General features: G+C 35.3%; 2 protein-coding genes across 3 annotated transcripts; one reads left to right on the top strand and one right to left on the bottom strand.

Moving 5' to 3' along the window:
- Window positions 1-1530: 1530 nt before the first annotated feature.
- On the top strand, window positions 1531-6966 carry LOC142629499 (preprotein translocase subunit SCY1, chloroplastic). Its single transcript, XM_075803502.1, has 8 exons — window positions 1531-1780; window positions 2840-2997; window positions 3099-3484; window positions 3929-4228; window positions 4310-4399; window positions 4978-5101; window positions 5632-5795; window positions 6468-6966. The coding sequence occupies exons 1-8, from the start codon at window positions 1611-1613 to the stop codon at window positions 6696-6698; spliced, it is 1623 nt and encodes a 540-aa protein (XP_075659617.1). The 5' UTR covers window positions 1531-1610; the 3' UTR covers window positions 6699-6966.
- Window positions 6967-7521: 555 nt separating this feature from the next.
- LOC142621484 (cyclic nucleotide-gated ion channel 17-like) lies at window positions 7522-16139 on the bottom strand. 2 transcript variants are annotated; one of them, XM_075794738.1, is made up of 7 exons: window positions 15726-16139; window positions 14687-15263; window positions 11524-11736; window positions 11067-11362; window positions 10411-10522; window positions 9341-9577; window positions 7522-8730 (listed from the first exon to the last, which is right to left on the bottom strand). In XM_075794738.1, exons 1-7 carry the CDS (start codon window positions 15752-15754, stop codon window positions 8014-8016), a joined length of 2181 nt encoding a protein of 726 aa, XP_075650853.1. In that variant the 5' UTR covers window positions 15755-16139; the 3' UTR covers window positions 7522-8013. The 2 variants fall into 2 exon arrangements, with proteins under 2 accessions (XP_075650853.1, XP_075650854.1); XM_075794739.1 differs by lacking the exon at window positions 14687-15263 and having other exon boundaries at window positions 15726-15975.
- Window positions 16140-16400: the final 261 nt, after the last annotated feature.

Here is a 16400-nt window from a genome sequence, read left to right as displayed (position 1 = left end):
GTGTTATAATTTTTTTTCTAAAATAAAATATGAATTAAGAAAATCAAGTTTCAATTTATTCAACAATATTATTGGCAAAAATTATACAATAAAATAGGTATTATATATATATATATATATTTTTTTTTTTAGGAAAATATTATATGTAGATCTTAATATACATAAAAATAATTTCAAATAAAATTGTAAAATATTTTTTTAGAGAGTTTCAACCTATGATGTCCGTTCCTGATGATAGCTCTTTATCATCAGACCAAGACACCAATCAGTTTTTGGTATAGGCGAGGATTGAACTCTAGATCTCTTATTCAACCACCAGAAACTTTACCAATTGAGTCATCTGGAACCCACAAATTATAAAGTAGTTCGTGGAACATTATCTAGTTATAATATAATTACTTTTAGAAACTTGTAAGGATGTGAAATGAACTCAAGCCCACCAAGAACAATGGACAATGGCCCAAGCCCAAAAAAATGTATTTGTAAGAAAATGGGTCAATCCAGGGAACAACTCTACAAGAAAAGTGGACCATAGTTAATAAGACTTAGGACAGTAAGATTAAAGACACAAATTAATGGAAATAACTCTCCTCGGTCAAGTCTAAGGATGAGATATTCTTATATTCAACCCAAGTTTATGTGAATACACTATGTTTTCCTTTTTAGATTACATGCCCTATTTTTCATGGTGATCACTTCCTTACATAGTCATGTTTTGCTCCCCTTCATTCCAGTCTTCCACCTGTTGGTTTAGTAGAAAATCCCTTGGATGCTTGTCCCATCAAGACCTCTTGGAAGCTTTGTAGGTAGCTATAAGCTGAGTTGTCATTGTTCAGGTGTCATTTCTCTATAAATGCAGGCAGTTCATTTAGTGTAGTGCATTTAATGTGGTGGTGGCATCATTCTTCCCAGATAGTTTGTCTTTCAGAGTTGACTGAGTTTTTTGCTACTTTCCCTAAAACTTATCATTCCATAACGGTTACCTCCTTGAAGCCCTCCCGAGGTGGCCCAACTCCTCAGAAATCAGAGCTAACCCATTATTCTTTTCTTTTGTCCTTGACCCATTGATCCAGGTCCAGCAATCCCATTGACCATCCTCGGGCTTTTGTTCATCCTCAAGGCATGACCCATAGCCCAACACGCCTGCTCGAACCTCCTATCCCCACAAAACTAATTTGCGTCTTTGAATTTTTATTGTATTTCAACTTTAATACAATAAATATAATATAATTATAATCCCAAATTTCTTCCATAAACTAGTCATCAATTCTCACATAATATAAATATAATATAATTATAATCCCACATAATAAATATAATATAATTATAATCCCACATAATTATTGGTACCTGATCCATAAACTAGTCATCAATTCCCTTCCGGCTCTTACCAATGGGCATCACTTACTCACTCTCTCACAATTTCAGTAAATTTTGTTTATTTTATAGTTTTAACTTGTTATTTGTAAATATCTTGATTAATATTATCATATTGATTTAATTTTTTGGTGGTGTTTGTGGGGTCAGAAAGTTGAGAAGCTGTTACTACCAAGAAGAGAGAGATAGAAGAGTAAGAGGCAAAGTGAGTGAGTCCTAGGTAGTAGATAAAAATGTTGATAACGGTCAGAGAACTCTCTTCTTCTTCTCTCCTTAGCTTCCAACTCAATCCCAAAGCCTCTCCAACTCCAAGGCTCAAGAAATCAATCTGCCGTGCCAGCTTCTCTGTTCAGAGAAAACCCAACACCACCAAATCATGGAACTTTGGCCTTCACTCCAACAGGTATGACATACCCTTTTCTTTTTTGTTCTCCATAATGATTTCCATGTACTTTGTTTCCACAAAATGGGTTTTCTCCTAAATGGGTCTTTGGCTTTTCTTCTTTTCTAGCTGTAGTTTGCTCTGTTTTTTGTTTTTATGTGATGCCTGTTTCTTTGTATGCTATCGATTTCTCATACAAACACGCATTTAGAAAAGGGACCAAGAAACTGAGTAATGGGTAGTTGGATAGAATCCTATAGTCTGAAAAGACACCAATTTTAGCAGAGGTTCTGTGAACAATCAGTCAACTGAAACTTGGATGCAGTTTAAGTAGTGTCAACAAAAACTGGCTTGAAGTTTGCACAATCAATGTGGCAGTTCAACTCTGTGTTCTTTAGGTTTGTGAAAAGCAACTTAATTGCCCATCACATAAGGATGAACTGATGAAGATGGAATGCCAAGATGGTGAATTGCCTAAAAATATAGATTAGTAATTTATTTATCACCTGGCAGGATTCTGAAGAGTAATATTAAAGTACAGTAATGATCTTCTTTTAGATATGCAAGTAGAATCACAGTGTACAATTTGAGAAGTTCTGTACACTGCAGCTTGTAAATACTGTATTTTTTTTTTTTTTGCAACGATTTGTTTAGTATTGGCAAATTGTTCTCTATCTATTTTGATAAACAATGATAGTGCCTCTCTTTCTTTTGTCAATATTTTCATTTCAAAGATTCTATACTAATCCCCCCCCCTCCCCCCCCCAACTAGTGTATAAATTATTAAATTAAATTAAAAAACCTTTTAGGTCATCTTCATATTCTGGAGAGAACAAAACTTATGTACAATACTTTAGGTGTTGTTTCTTAGGTTCCTCTCTTAAGATTCTATCATGTGGCTACTTAACTACAAAATATACTTTCATCCCATGAGAAAAAAGTCACATGGAAAAATCTTAAGAGGGGAATCTAAAAAATAACACCTAAGTACTATGCCTAAGTCTTACCCTTTTAGAGAAATTAGGTTACTTGCTATTACAGCTATACTTATCCTTTTTGCTGATTGGAATTCCTTTGCAGCTGTGAGGGCTCCGTATTTGATCCCTTGGGTATTAATTCAGATGTACCTTCTGGCTTAAATGCTGCCTGGGAAAGTTTTCTGTGCTTGTTTTCACATACATATGAAAGTGCTTCTAGTGCAAAAAAGGAGAAACCTTCCTCTGCTCGAGGAGTAGCAGGTTCGTCTCTAAACTTGTAAAATGTTATTCAAAACTTCAAATGCAATTCAATTAATGTCTGTAGCTTTTAGTAGTTGATTAAAATACATTGAAATTGGCAGCTGCAATAGAGGACAGTAACATTGATTTTGGGGACTTCTTCAAAGGTCCATTACCAGGAAAGTTTCTCAAGCTCTTAGGTTATCTAGCCTTATCACGTCTTGGAATATACGTACCTCTTGGTGGGGTAAATAGTGAGGCTTTTCTTGGAAATTTGGATCAGAACAGTTTATTGAGTACTCTGGATACATTTTCTGGAGGAGGCATTGGTAGACTTGGAATATGCTCTCTTGGTATTGTTCCCTTCATCAATGCACAGATTGTGTTCCAGCTTCTCACACAAATTTATCCCAAGTTGCAAGATCTTCAGAAAAGAGAAGGAGAAGCAGGAAGAAAGAAAATTCTTCAGTATACTCGATATGCATCGGTTGGGTTTGCAATTGTACAGGTAAGTAACTTCACTTAATTTGAATGCAGAACAGGTTACACATTAGAATTTATTAGAGGCAATAAAACTTTGATTGATGTTAAATGCTTTGTATGCATTACAACTGTTTATAAATACTAGTATGATGCCAATGGGATACATTTGTTCATAAAATAGTATGATGCCAATGGGAAAATGAATGAAATAAAGAAATAACTGCAACTATCATATGTTGAATTTTGCTTCCTGTTACTAAAAGATATCAAGTTGAAAATGGTGTGACGTGGTTTGGACTGTTTGATTAGGGAAGATGGCGCATAGATCATCAACATCCTCTCCTGAAAATTCCTATATCTTTATTAATGTTTCTCACTTTCCATACAGCAATAATATATATTTGTTTTGAGCTGTTTGATTGAGCTTTGATCATAATATTCTTTTATCCATCTTTGGTTGCCATTACAGGCAATTGGCCAAGTACTCTACCTCCGGCCCTATGTCAATGACTTCAGTACGCAATGGGTTCTTACTTCTGTTACCTTATTGACTCTTGGCTCAGCATTTACAACATACATAGGGGAGCGAATTACGGACCTCAAACTTGGAAATGGCACATCCCTTTTGATATTCACAAGCATTATCTCCTACTTGCCTGCATCTTTTGGTAGGACTGTTGCACAAGCATTTCAGGATGGTAACTACATTGGACTCATTGCAATCATTGTCTCCTTCTTCCTATTGGTCCTCAGTATTGTATATGTTCAGGTAAGTACTGCTTGTATTGTTTAACAAAGATGTCCTTGGAAGTAAAGAAATGTTGACAATTTTATCAACAAAGGGTTTCAGGAAGCAGAGAGGAAAATTCCACTTAACTATGCCTCGAGATACACCAGTAAAAGTGGAGGGCTTCAAAAATCTGCTTACCTACCCTTTAAGGTTTGTATTCAGGCTTCTTGCCTTATGTTTCTGTAGTTTTATATTTCTAATCCTGAGGACTCTAGTCCACACATACTTGGGAAATTTATGCAGGTTTGTTCACCTAAACAATATTTACTCATGCTTTAAGGCTCACAAAAACAAAAATAACTAATATGTGGCCATGGACCAGCTCAATTCTGATCTTGTTACAAATATTACATAAAGCATACCCTTGCCTGGCTTCCAATCATATAATTGCCAAACTGGACCATCCCAACCAACATTATCTCATTCTATTGGCATTCATCAATGATGTTACCTATAGCTTTGAGTGAAAAGATTGGTTAGAGATTATTTTCTTTCTTATCTTTTCGTGCATTTCTTTCAACCATTCTTAATTCTTGATTACCATGTCTGTTTCATAGAAGTTCTGTGCCAGGGTGGTAATCATACATCAATGTCTGAGCTCTTCCCTAGTAGTTCTCCACATTTAATTTATATTCTCTTTTCTTAGGTTGAGGGTTTTTTTTGGGTACCATATTGTTTCAATGATATTTTGTTATCTTTGGAATAATCTAAATCTTCTGATTGAGCAGGTGAATAGTTCTGGAGTGATGCCAATTATATTTTCTACCTCATCATTAGCTCTTCCTGCTACTCTAGCACGCTTTACTGGTTTAAATGCACTGAAGAATGCCGCCGTGGCCTTAAATCCAGGGGGTAAGATTTGTGATTTTTAATGGTAAATTGTTAAAGATTGAAGGATATAAACGAAATATAATCTGTTTATGGACTCTAGGAATGCTAGTCCCATTCAGCTTACATGATTGGTCTCTGAAATCTGTTACAAATATCCATAATTTACCCAAATGTTGTATTGGCAGCTGGTGTGACGAAGAAACAAAAATACATAGCTGTTAGTTTGATGTATGATGCATCTCTTGAGTGTGATGCTGGACTGAATCTTTTTTTCTTGTTTCTCTTTTTCCTTGTTTGCTATTTGTTGTGCTCTGGCCTCATCTACTCAAAATTTTCAGTCCAAACACTAATACCCAAACCTATACGCCCTTGAAAATTAAATCTTTTTATACTCTCTCTCTTTCCCTCTGGGGCTGTTGCAGTCTTCATGGTTGGATGCCGGGTTCAACAAGAAACGTGCTGTCAGTTTATTAGCAATTGGCAGATTAGGCTCTCTTTTTTTTATCAGACAACATCTGACAATTTAAAACTAACCAGATAACTTTTTGTAGGTTCTTTCTATCTCCCCACGAACATCCTTTTAATCGCCTTCTTCAACTACTATTATACTTTCCTACAATTGGACCCTGATGACGTGAGTGAGCAGTTAAAGCGCCAAGGTGCATCAATTCCACTCGTGCGACCGGGTAAAAGTACAGCTGTATTTATTAAAACGGTAAATTTTCACCTTTTAAATAAAATTTATTGCCCATTAGTGCATTATGAATTCTGAATTTTCAACCAGTCAACTCGTTTGACTTGGCTATGCATGATGTTCCTTTAGTGTTATTATAGAGTGATTATCAGAAGCTTGTGTGAATTATGTACCATGTTTTTATTAGAATGGTTTGAAATGGTGCATAATTGTCATTTTCTTAAATAGTGATTCACAGTGCAACATTTTTTCAACCCCGTAGCATTCATTGCCACATAATTTGGGGAGCATCTTAATGTGCATATTCATAAAAGTATATTTGTATGGACAGTATTGCATGACGCAGGACTCTAATCACACCCGCACCACATATTCTTAATCAATATCCAATCAATCTGGTGCATCACAAAAGGAGTTTCAAAAGCTTATGCTTTAAGCATTTCTCTACAGTGTGCCATGCAACCTTCACTTACAGATTACTGCTAAATATATATCACTTCCCTACTTCCATGTTTCTCTATCCTTTTTTTTCCTCCTTTACAAAATGGTGTCAAATTTTTTATCATTAAATCCTCTAAAGAAGCAGCTGAAAGGGACTTTGCTAGCATCTTTGAAGTTCAGCTTGAATTATGTATCTTTTTGGCTTTGATATGATTGTGTATTCATCTTTGTTTTTTTATGGTTGGAATATAGGTTCTTAGTCGGATATCAGTTCTTGGTTCTGGCTTTTTGGCAATACTGGCTGCTGGTCCTGCCTTGATAGAACAGACCACACACCTGACTGCATTTCGGGGATTTGCTGGTACATCTGTTCTCATTCTTGTTGGCTGTGCAACAGACACTGCAAGAAAAGTTCAAGCAGAAATAATTTCCCAAAAGTACAAGAACATAGAATTTTATGACATTGACAAGTATGGTCCATAAAAGGAATGACAGGATACATCCGCAGAAGAACTTCTAATGCTATCAAATGGATACATCGGCAAGAGAGATGACATGGTGATACTTTTCCATGTTAGATTTGGTTCGGCAGGCCCTGTATTTTCATTGTTTTGAATATACATATTGATTTACACTTGTACAGAGTGCTGCAGAACAGCCAACTAATTGATTTATGACCAGCTCTCTAGTCTCAACATATTAAGTTATCACAAATAATTGGAATATTCATTGTTTGCTCATTGCTGACAAACTTTGTGTCAAAGGAAACAAGTTGGAGATAGCCTAGTATGTCAAATTCCTCTGACCGCCTTTACCTTACACATCTTTCATATTTTTCCGATTGTATTTTCTATGCAGTGTAGGAACATTTCATTTGCAACAAGTTCATTGTCTAATACTGTAATTAATGAGAAGCAGAAGCTGAAGAATCAACGCATAGTAGAGAGCATAAAGTCCAGCCCCTCGTATATATACTCTTCTTTGGGGTAATTATATTTGCCCTCAGAATATTTCCCATGAATCCTTATTGGTAATGCCCAAGCTGCTCATAAATTTTAACTTTGACCAATTTTAGTCCTGAAATTTAAAATAATCACTTTTAGTCTTTCTAATTCCTAGCTATTATAGTAAGACGCCATAGATTGGTCATTTGGTATTTGCATTATACCTTACAAGCTTAGAGCATGGGTCAGGTGAGAGAGCGCCTTTGGGCTCAACTCAATTCCCTCCCTATGGTGCCGAACCTTCAGAAAAGAAACATCAAACCGGGAAAAATAATCCAGGTGAGAATACTCGTCATTGACGCTTTTATACGAATATAAATAACTGCCATTGAATTGAACTCACAAGAGGTTACTCCTTAAGTCTTACATAATGTTTGCGTATTTATATAATTCGCTGTCTTCTTCTTTTTTTTCTTTTTTTTTTTTTTTGGGAGTAAAAAAGCTGTATATGATCACAAATGTTACAGTTAAAAGTACCCTACTATTACTAAATAGTTTGAATAAGCCATCCCCTGATCAAGTAAACATATAAGACAACATTATCACACATGTACTTCAATTCACAAACTACAATCTTTTGAAGACCCACATTACCAAAAATCAATATTTTCAGTAACCCCTAAAGGCGTCAATAAGTAAGCATGGGAACTTCAAGAAACATCATATGAGCATTCCAGTAAAGATGTGTGGAATACCATATTCAAAATGTAAGGATCCTGACGTGTATTTTCTATGGGTTTCTCCTTGTCAGACAAAGCTACAGTTCCTGTATACCACTAGCCTGATGCAAGCAACTATTCATCATCAGGTTCAGTGGAAAAGTCAGGCTCTTCAGGTTTTGGTAACTTAGGCATCTCATCTTTTAACCTATGAGCCCCTCTCCTTGTGTTTGCAGCAAACCTTGAAGCCAGTATTGTGACGCCAAGGTTGAGTTTTGCCTGAGAAGGATTTGAACCAGGAGAAAAATGTTCCTCTTCCTTCTCATTGGCTTCCTTCTCACTCAACGCAAAGGATTCCCTTGTGCTGAGATCTTTTGCAGTCATCCTCCTCTTGTACCGATGCCAAGCAGCCTGTATGAAGCAGGCTGCCCAAGTCCTCCAATGGTGAGAATAAAATCGGAAGGTGTGCTGCAGCTTCTTGCTGTGGAGGCGTCTGAATTGATTGGCCACAAATCTGAGATCTTCAGCTCGCAGTGCAAAACCTTCAACTTCATTCAATGCTCTGACTGTTCTAGTTGAAGATGGCAAGTTTACTGTAGATTTGGGAAGCAATGCCCATGCAAGTAGTTCTTCCCCACAAAAATCTCCAGGTCTCAGTATAATTGAGTTGAAGAAACCAGTTCGCCCTCCATTAGTTGTAGAACTGTCCAGTCTACCTCTGATAATAAAAAGCATCTCTGTCACAGGGTCACCCTCACGAACAATGTAGGTCCCTGCAGTGCTTAGGGAGGATACTAGACGCTCACATATTGCATCGAGTAGCTGATCATCCATCTGTGAGAAGAACGGAACCTGAAAACAAGGAAAGCAAGTGAGTTTATATACTCCTACAAGTAACTTAATTGAAAAGATACTGCCATTTCTTCCTTTTGTGTTTGTGTGTGAAAGCAAGAGAATTTTTTTTTTGGGGGGGAGGGGGGGGGGATAATGTCCACTATGTTTAAGATACCAATAGAGGTTATTTCAAATGACTTTGTTAGACCAAATTATGTACACATAACACAGTCTGAACTCTGAAGTCTATGATGAATAGCTGTTTCAGTACCGCCTATGCCACACTGGATGGATAGGTATCTAGTTTATTAAAGACACCAATTAACATATAATCTTGAAAAAACTGCGGCAAAGTATGGACTCTGGGATTCTATATTATACACAGCATTTCATTTATTTATGTATAAAGCCTAGTTTCCTGGGTCAACTACCCTCGATCATTTTATTTTATTTTTCTAATGAGTAAAACACACCATTATTAGCAGACTGGAGAGCTATTCTCAAACAAGAAATAATGGCATGTTTGTAATACATTTTGCATATAGGCCTAGGAGGATAGTTAGAATATGACAAAATGACTATGGAGTGCAGGATTTTAGCTCTAAAAATGCTTGTGGGAGAGCCATACACGTCGAACAAGGTCCAAGCATAAGTGGCACTGGATATCACGGCGAAGATCAGCAGGTAAGCCACGAAGGATGGCTTCTTCATCAACTCCTCGAGTTGCAAGCCACTTATATTGAACAAAACATCGAACACGTTGTCTCAAATCTTCAGGGAGTTGGCGGTGCCTCATCCACTCCTCAGTGTCTCTTCGCTTGAGTCTCCATTCCTCTAGCCTCACAGTGAGAGATTGCAAGTACGTCTACATCAGAAAAACAACCTCAACACATAAACTAGCATTTCATAAAGGAGAATCAATGACATGTTTCAAAGTTAAATATTAAATTTTAACTTAAATGTAACCGCGTCTGATGGTTTTGTTATTATAAGGGAGGAATCAAAAAAGAAGATACAAGAAAGTAAAAGAGAGAACTTAGCAGTGTCAGCTGCCAAGTAAAGACAACTTGACAAGATTATCCACAATTTCTAAAATCATCATTTTCCTAATGGATCTGAATAAGTGCTTAAACATAGCAGGGTCAATTTCAAATGACTGAAGAGTCTATTTAATACCAAAATTCCTTAGCACCTGTGTGCATGCACAAACAAACAACACAAAATTATATGAATGATGATATTAAATTATTCAGTACAGAAGCAAAATTAAGTTCATGACATTACATAGGAAACATCAACCGGCAAAATAATAATAATATTATGATTCAGACATCCAAATTCAGTATACACTGTATAGTGAGAGAGTATAATACACAAAAGAAAAGTGCACTCAAATACCACATATGATTACACTGGCTTGATTGTCCAAAAGACTCCTCGGGTAGAACCATATTTGTATAGACGCTAGAATCTCTTACTAGCTACCTATTGTGGGTGCCTTATTAAACTATCTAAATGAAAAATAAAAACAGCAAAAATTGACCCATAAAAATAGTATTGAACCAAATATTCTCCCTCCCCCATTTTTCTTCTCCCTTATCTTCTTAATCAAGCAAGCAAAAAATAAACATTCATTAACATTTATATTGACAGAAAAGTAAATTGAAAGTTCAATGGCAATAAATTAAAAATACTTACCTGCATATTTCCAATCAAATGGGCAAATAATACAAGACCCAGGATGGCAATAAGAATAGCAAATGATGTCTCTCCAATAAAAGTGCTTGTGGACAAATTCTGCCCATATGAACTGAGACAAAAGAAAGAAAAGAGATATATGTAAACAATTTATTTTTGGGCAGACTAGCCATGTGTCAGAGAATATACTTCTTAATGATCCTATCATATGCATTTACTTGTTAGTGGCAGGGGCTAGGATCTGTCTATTTCTTGGTTTACAGTTCTTCCTATCATATGTCAGATTTGGGAGATAAAAGATAGTAAAATGAAGTTATGATTGATCCTCATGTCATGATTGCGTATCATAAATGCCATACTTCAAAGAGTTTTCGTTATAAAATCAAAATGCAGGTCACATGGTTATTGCATTGGCAACTAAACATGCATCTGTTGGTGCAAAAACTGGTCTGTTATTGTAAACCATATTTCCAATAAGAGCCAATGCAACAACATATACTTAAAAAGAAATTAAAAATTATTGCGGTCATCAACATTGTTTTTCAATAAACAAAGAGAACACGTTAAAAAGAGAATGATAATCTTAATGCTTGAAAAGAATAATCATTTTTATAAATTCATAACTTAGGTTCTACTAAATAGAAAAGAAATTATACCTTAGATTCTGTAAGCCCCACCATAAACAATAGAAATACTTTTCAATGAAATTTGAGAAAAGAACATTTTTTGTCACTGCATTTTGAAATAAGCCATAGTTGAACTCATTATCCTCATCCGCATTACAGTTCTTAAACACATTTGTAGTACTTTCCCATGTCTTGCGATCAATAAGGTTACCACAATCAAAATAATTCAGCCTGCAACTTGTAGAATTAGATTCCTCTTTACAATACTTTTTCCAGCATGAGGAATACCGGTCAATCGATAGCAAATACCATGCTGCCCCTAAAACCTGCAATCATTGAAGTGCATTCACAATTTGGCATCCCACTGTGTTACTGAAAATAGAAATAGTATTTAACAAATAAATCTCCCATGATTAGGCCAATAAGGGATTGGGGAAAGAGAGAATTACAATTAGGGGAAGCCCAACAAAAATAAAAGGTTACATACATGGCTAGCCAACATGTACAACAGCAGATTATATGCAGCCCCTGCCCAGGCAGTCTTAGTGACCACTCCGGTTGCTTTGATTATTTGCGAACTTAATGGAAAAATCAGATATAATCTTGGAACATATTGAAGCAGAACAATTAGTGCAAGGGCATTGTTCTTATGATCAAGTTGGGACCTTCTTGTTGCTGGTATAATAAACCAGATCACCATCTGCATAAATAATTTCAATCAGTTGTGCTTTGACTTTATCACTTGGAAAGTTTTTGGACCAAAACAAGAAAAACAAAATCATGATAAAGTTTAGATAAAAAATGGCTAAACACATCTCATTTTTGAAACAAAGAAACCATACCACCACTTCATAGCTTGCCACGATACGGGAAGAGGAAATTTTAGCTATAGTAATCTAATGCGGATACATTTCAAATGTTAATTCCCTTTTAAAAACTTCATGCCTACCAATGAAGAAAATTAAGAACAGAATAGATTTTTACAAAGTGAGCATGATCACCATTATTTCATGCAAACATGACAATAAGTTTGAGATTTCATATATATAGCTACATGACTGGCTCCTAACAGAAAAACCAAGTATGTGGATGGTCCTGAGAACTTGAATGGAATAAAACCATCCAATCCAAGCGACTAAGGCTCCTCTTCAAAATTACGAAGTGCATACAAAAGCAAATATCCAAGGTATAGAAAGTTGCAACAAAAATAAAAAAATTTTCCTTCCAAATGTTCTTTTCGCAGGATGAAGTTTCATCCTTTATTGCTGCAACTTCTTATTGGAGTCCAGGTCCTAAAGAAGCGATTTCTCTCATCTTGTATTAGCTAGTTGTTTACATTTTTCAAAAGCTTATTTGAAAAATCACTCAGTAGAATCAATTTTTATAGCATCAAGCTGTAGAAGAATATATTTTGAATTACCCAAAGGAATTTCCAGCAAAACTTTTTCGAAAGGATTTTCTGGAAAATGGATTGATGAGGCAATTAAGGGCATGACATGATTTTTTAATTATTTGTCAGTCACAGGACCTAGGAAACTTCTATCAACCAAGAAATTAAAGAGAGACAACCCATAGTTTTTCTATATGACTAAATAGACTATTATCCTTGATAAGAAGTTAAGTCAATGACTTAAGGAAATGATAGAATTAGCATCAGTTCACTAAGGGAAGGACATAAATTCCAAGTCATACAACCATCAGATTGATCAAATAAAGGAGATAAGAGATGACGAAGAAGCAAAGAAAAGAAGGGAAAGAAAAACTGCATGGTAAAAAAATACAATTTCTATTAAGGTACCTTTTGAGATTATTCAAGATTCCACAAACAAAAAAAATAAATAAATAAAGACTAACCTTCCTAAAGCAATAAGATTATACTAGACAATACAGTTATTATGACTCTTAAAATTTCAAAACCTACAAAATCCAGCTCAAGAATTCATTCAAATTTTACTAATCATCATGTGGCCGACCCTAACTAATTTGTTGATCTATAGTTGACCCAATAATTTAGGGACTGAGGCTTTGCTGTTGTTGTTTAAATTATCATGTGTATACTCTAAGTCCTCCTATGTCAGTGTTTAGTGTCCCAAATTCTGTACGCAGCCAATCCCAAACCCCGTGGAAGAAGGGCTGAGGTAGGTTGATAGCCAGTGTAAAGTTAGTTAATTTATATAAATAAAACCCTCACAGATATGGGTTAGGGAATCCCTTACTAGAGACATTTTCTGTAATGGACAGGTGTGGGGATGAATATTGAGGAGGAACTAGAGCATTTTCTGTAAGCATCATGCTACATACATGGACATGCAAGTGCAGTAAAGAGTGGGCAAATATTTTTAAACTGTAATGGACAGGTGTGGGGATGAATATAATTAACATAGGTTTACCAATCAAAAAAAAAAACATAGGCACTTGGAATATAGGATCTTTAAGTGAGAAATTGATGGAAATAGCAGATACAATGGCTAAGATCAAAATAAACATACTTCACCTTTAAGATACAAAGTGGGTATGTGAGAAATCTAGAGAACCAAGTGTATACAAAAAAATGTTTAGTAGCCTCCTTTTTCCAAATTGGAACTCCCAATAATCTTTCTCACAAAGCAATAAGTCTCATATCATAATAAAAGGATTCTAACAATGCTTTTGCATATATCTATAAATAAAAAATAAAATGCTTTTGCATATAAATGAATCACTTTTCCACTTTTCCTTTCATTCCTGAGGAGCAAATGTCACACATCAAAACTTTAAATGGCAACCGAAGAAAAGAACGTCTTTATACCACTAACCAATAGCATCTATTAAATCTACTGTCGCTCAAACTCAGCTTTTTAACAAACAAGCCTAAAGAAGGAGCTTAGGTTGGTCATTTAGCGTAATTAACAACCCACATATGAGCTTTGTCTAAGGCTCTAAGCTGCTCAGTGAGTATTTTCATTTATAGCCCTAACTAATATATAACCAACTATACTTTATGGTAAAGACTGCTATTGTTAAGAAGCAACGTGTTTATAGAAATGTAATGTGTTCATAAATTAGCAAAGCTAAAATAAGAATGTTAAGATAGCTGAGTGGAAACCTAGGACAATGAGATAAAACTTGAAGTTATCCATTCAAAGGTGAGGGTGGCTGAGGAAGAATCGCATAAGATGGTTTTGCCATGTACAAAGACCATCTAATACACCAGTGAAAATAATCAACTTAACTCAAGTCATTGGAGTGAATAGATGTAAAAGAATGTCAATTATTATATAGGTAGAAGTAGAAAAGAATAATATGTGAAATTGGGTGGCAACAGAGTATGTTCTTAGAAGATAGAACAGCAAAAAATAATATATATGATTGGCCCCAATTAATTGATGAAAATCCATTATCTTACTGGGACTAAGGATTAGTTGAGTTGACTTCCATAGAATGTGTCATATTCCATGGAGTTAAATTCTTTATCTGATTTAATTCTTGATAAAATTGATCTAATTCTTGATAAAATTGATCTAATTCTTGATAAACTTGATCTAATGTAAGCCAATTCCAAGTCTTTTTGCTTCACAATCCAACTATATTCAAAGAAAAAGCAAATTTAATAGTAGGATATGTGTGAAATAAGATGTATAGAAGGTCCTACACACTCCGCAACAAAGTACCTGAGGAAGGGGCAGTGTGGCAATGAGATCAATAAAGAAGTCAGATCTAATATATCTCCGTGCAATCTTCTTTGGATCCATGACAAGCTCACCCCTCCCAAACACTCGGGAGCTAGGTGCAACATAAGCAGTCCTGAATTTTATAATCACATGCAACAAATAAAATATATCTGCAACAGTTCGGAAACAGGTCACAATAATTCGCAAATGGAAGTCTGTCTTCACGCATGAAGAGTCAGTATTTCCTCCAAGAGAGGGCAAGAAAAAATATAATGGATCAACAAAAAGCGCCACTAAGCACGAAAAAATGAAAACCCGGTTCCATTGCAGCACAATCTCGCTACCCGGGTCAAGAATTCTCTTACGCCATGGCTCGTGATCCTCTGGAAACACCTTAAAATTCCCATTTCTGAAAGTTTCATTATATCTATTTCTTCCCCCCACCAGCCCATTATCAGGTTTTAGCAATGAAGATGGTGGAACCTTATATGCAGATGATGACCTCTCTAGCTGTGATGGTTCAGTTCTTCCTAATCTCCATGAAGACTCGTTATTTTTTTTCCCATCAGAATAAAACCTACAACAGTTTAGGCCCAACAAAATTGTTGTCATACAATGCACAAAAGCTCAATTTTTTAACTGAATACACTTCAAAAAAAAAAAAAAAAAACCCTATTTTCATATTTTATGTGGCTTTGGCTTCAGATAACTCAAAATCCACCATGATTAAGCCCATTACATATATAGAATTGTATTAAGGTCCAGCTGACAGAGAGTTCAAAAGTTCTCTAAAACACTAAACATAATTAAATCGGTTAGTTTGAATAGTTCACAATTTATCTTAGCCAAAATAGAGCATTTGAAGAATGAGTTAAGGTGCCCATAATCCATATAACCAAAAGCTGAGCTCATCTAAGCTATATAGTAGTATTGAATGCCCTATTTCAATAGAAGTTGTGTCTCAGCAACCCCAAAAACTAAAATTTTACAGAAACAAACAAAACCCAGAAGATGAAATAAAGAAAGGAACGCTTATTACCTGACTAGCTTTTCCTTCTTCAGTTCCATGCCAAGAAGAAGTATAAAGCTGAAATCTGATCCTCTAAAGACCTAACATACCAGTGTTTTCACACTTTGCTCCAAAACCCAACTCTCTATAAAAAAAAAAAAAAAAAAATCTGAGCTCAGTGAGCTAGAATTGCATAGTATTATTGTAGAATAGAGTGAAGGTAAAGGAAATCAGAGAAGGGTTTGATAGGGAGATGAAGATCAAAAGGTCGTCAGAGACTCATTATACTTTATTGGGGGCAGTTGTAAATGTGTTCAGACAAGAATGAACAAGATTCCTTTTTTTTTTTTTAGGGGTTGAGTTTCAAACAAGAATAAGATCAAACAAACCAAACAGAACATAAGTCAAGAAATGTTGACTCACGAAACAACTAGGAAATGATTTCACCAATTGTTAGCTTTGTCTTCAGTCCAGTCCATGTTAAGACCATTATTTTATTTTATTTTATTTTTCTGTTTTCTAAAATTTTGGGGTGGACTTGGACTCATGTTATTTCAGAGTACGTCAAGAGTCAAGATTTGGATTTGGATTTTTTATTTTTTTTGGTGTGTGGTATCGTATGTATGTATTTTATTAATCCAAAATTAAGGGGAATAACATGGGTCACGGAATAAACTCAATGTCTTTTCTATTAAAACACTTTGT

The sequence above is a fragment of the Castanea sativa genome, chromosome 1 (assembly GCF_040712315.1).
Source record: "Castanea sativa cultivar Marrone di Chiusa Pesio chromosome 1, ASM4071231v1".
Classification (NCBI taxonomy): Eukaryota; Viridiplantae; Streptophyta; class Magnoliopsida; order Fagales; family Fagaceae; genus Castanea; species Castanea sativa.
The sequence above is the reverse complement of the archived record's forward strand: the minus strand, read 5'-3'. Positions and strand labels throughout refer to the sequence as shown.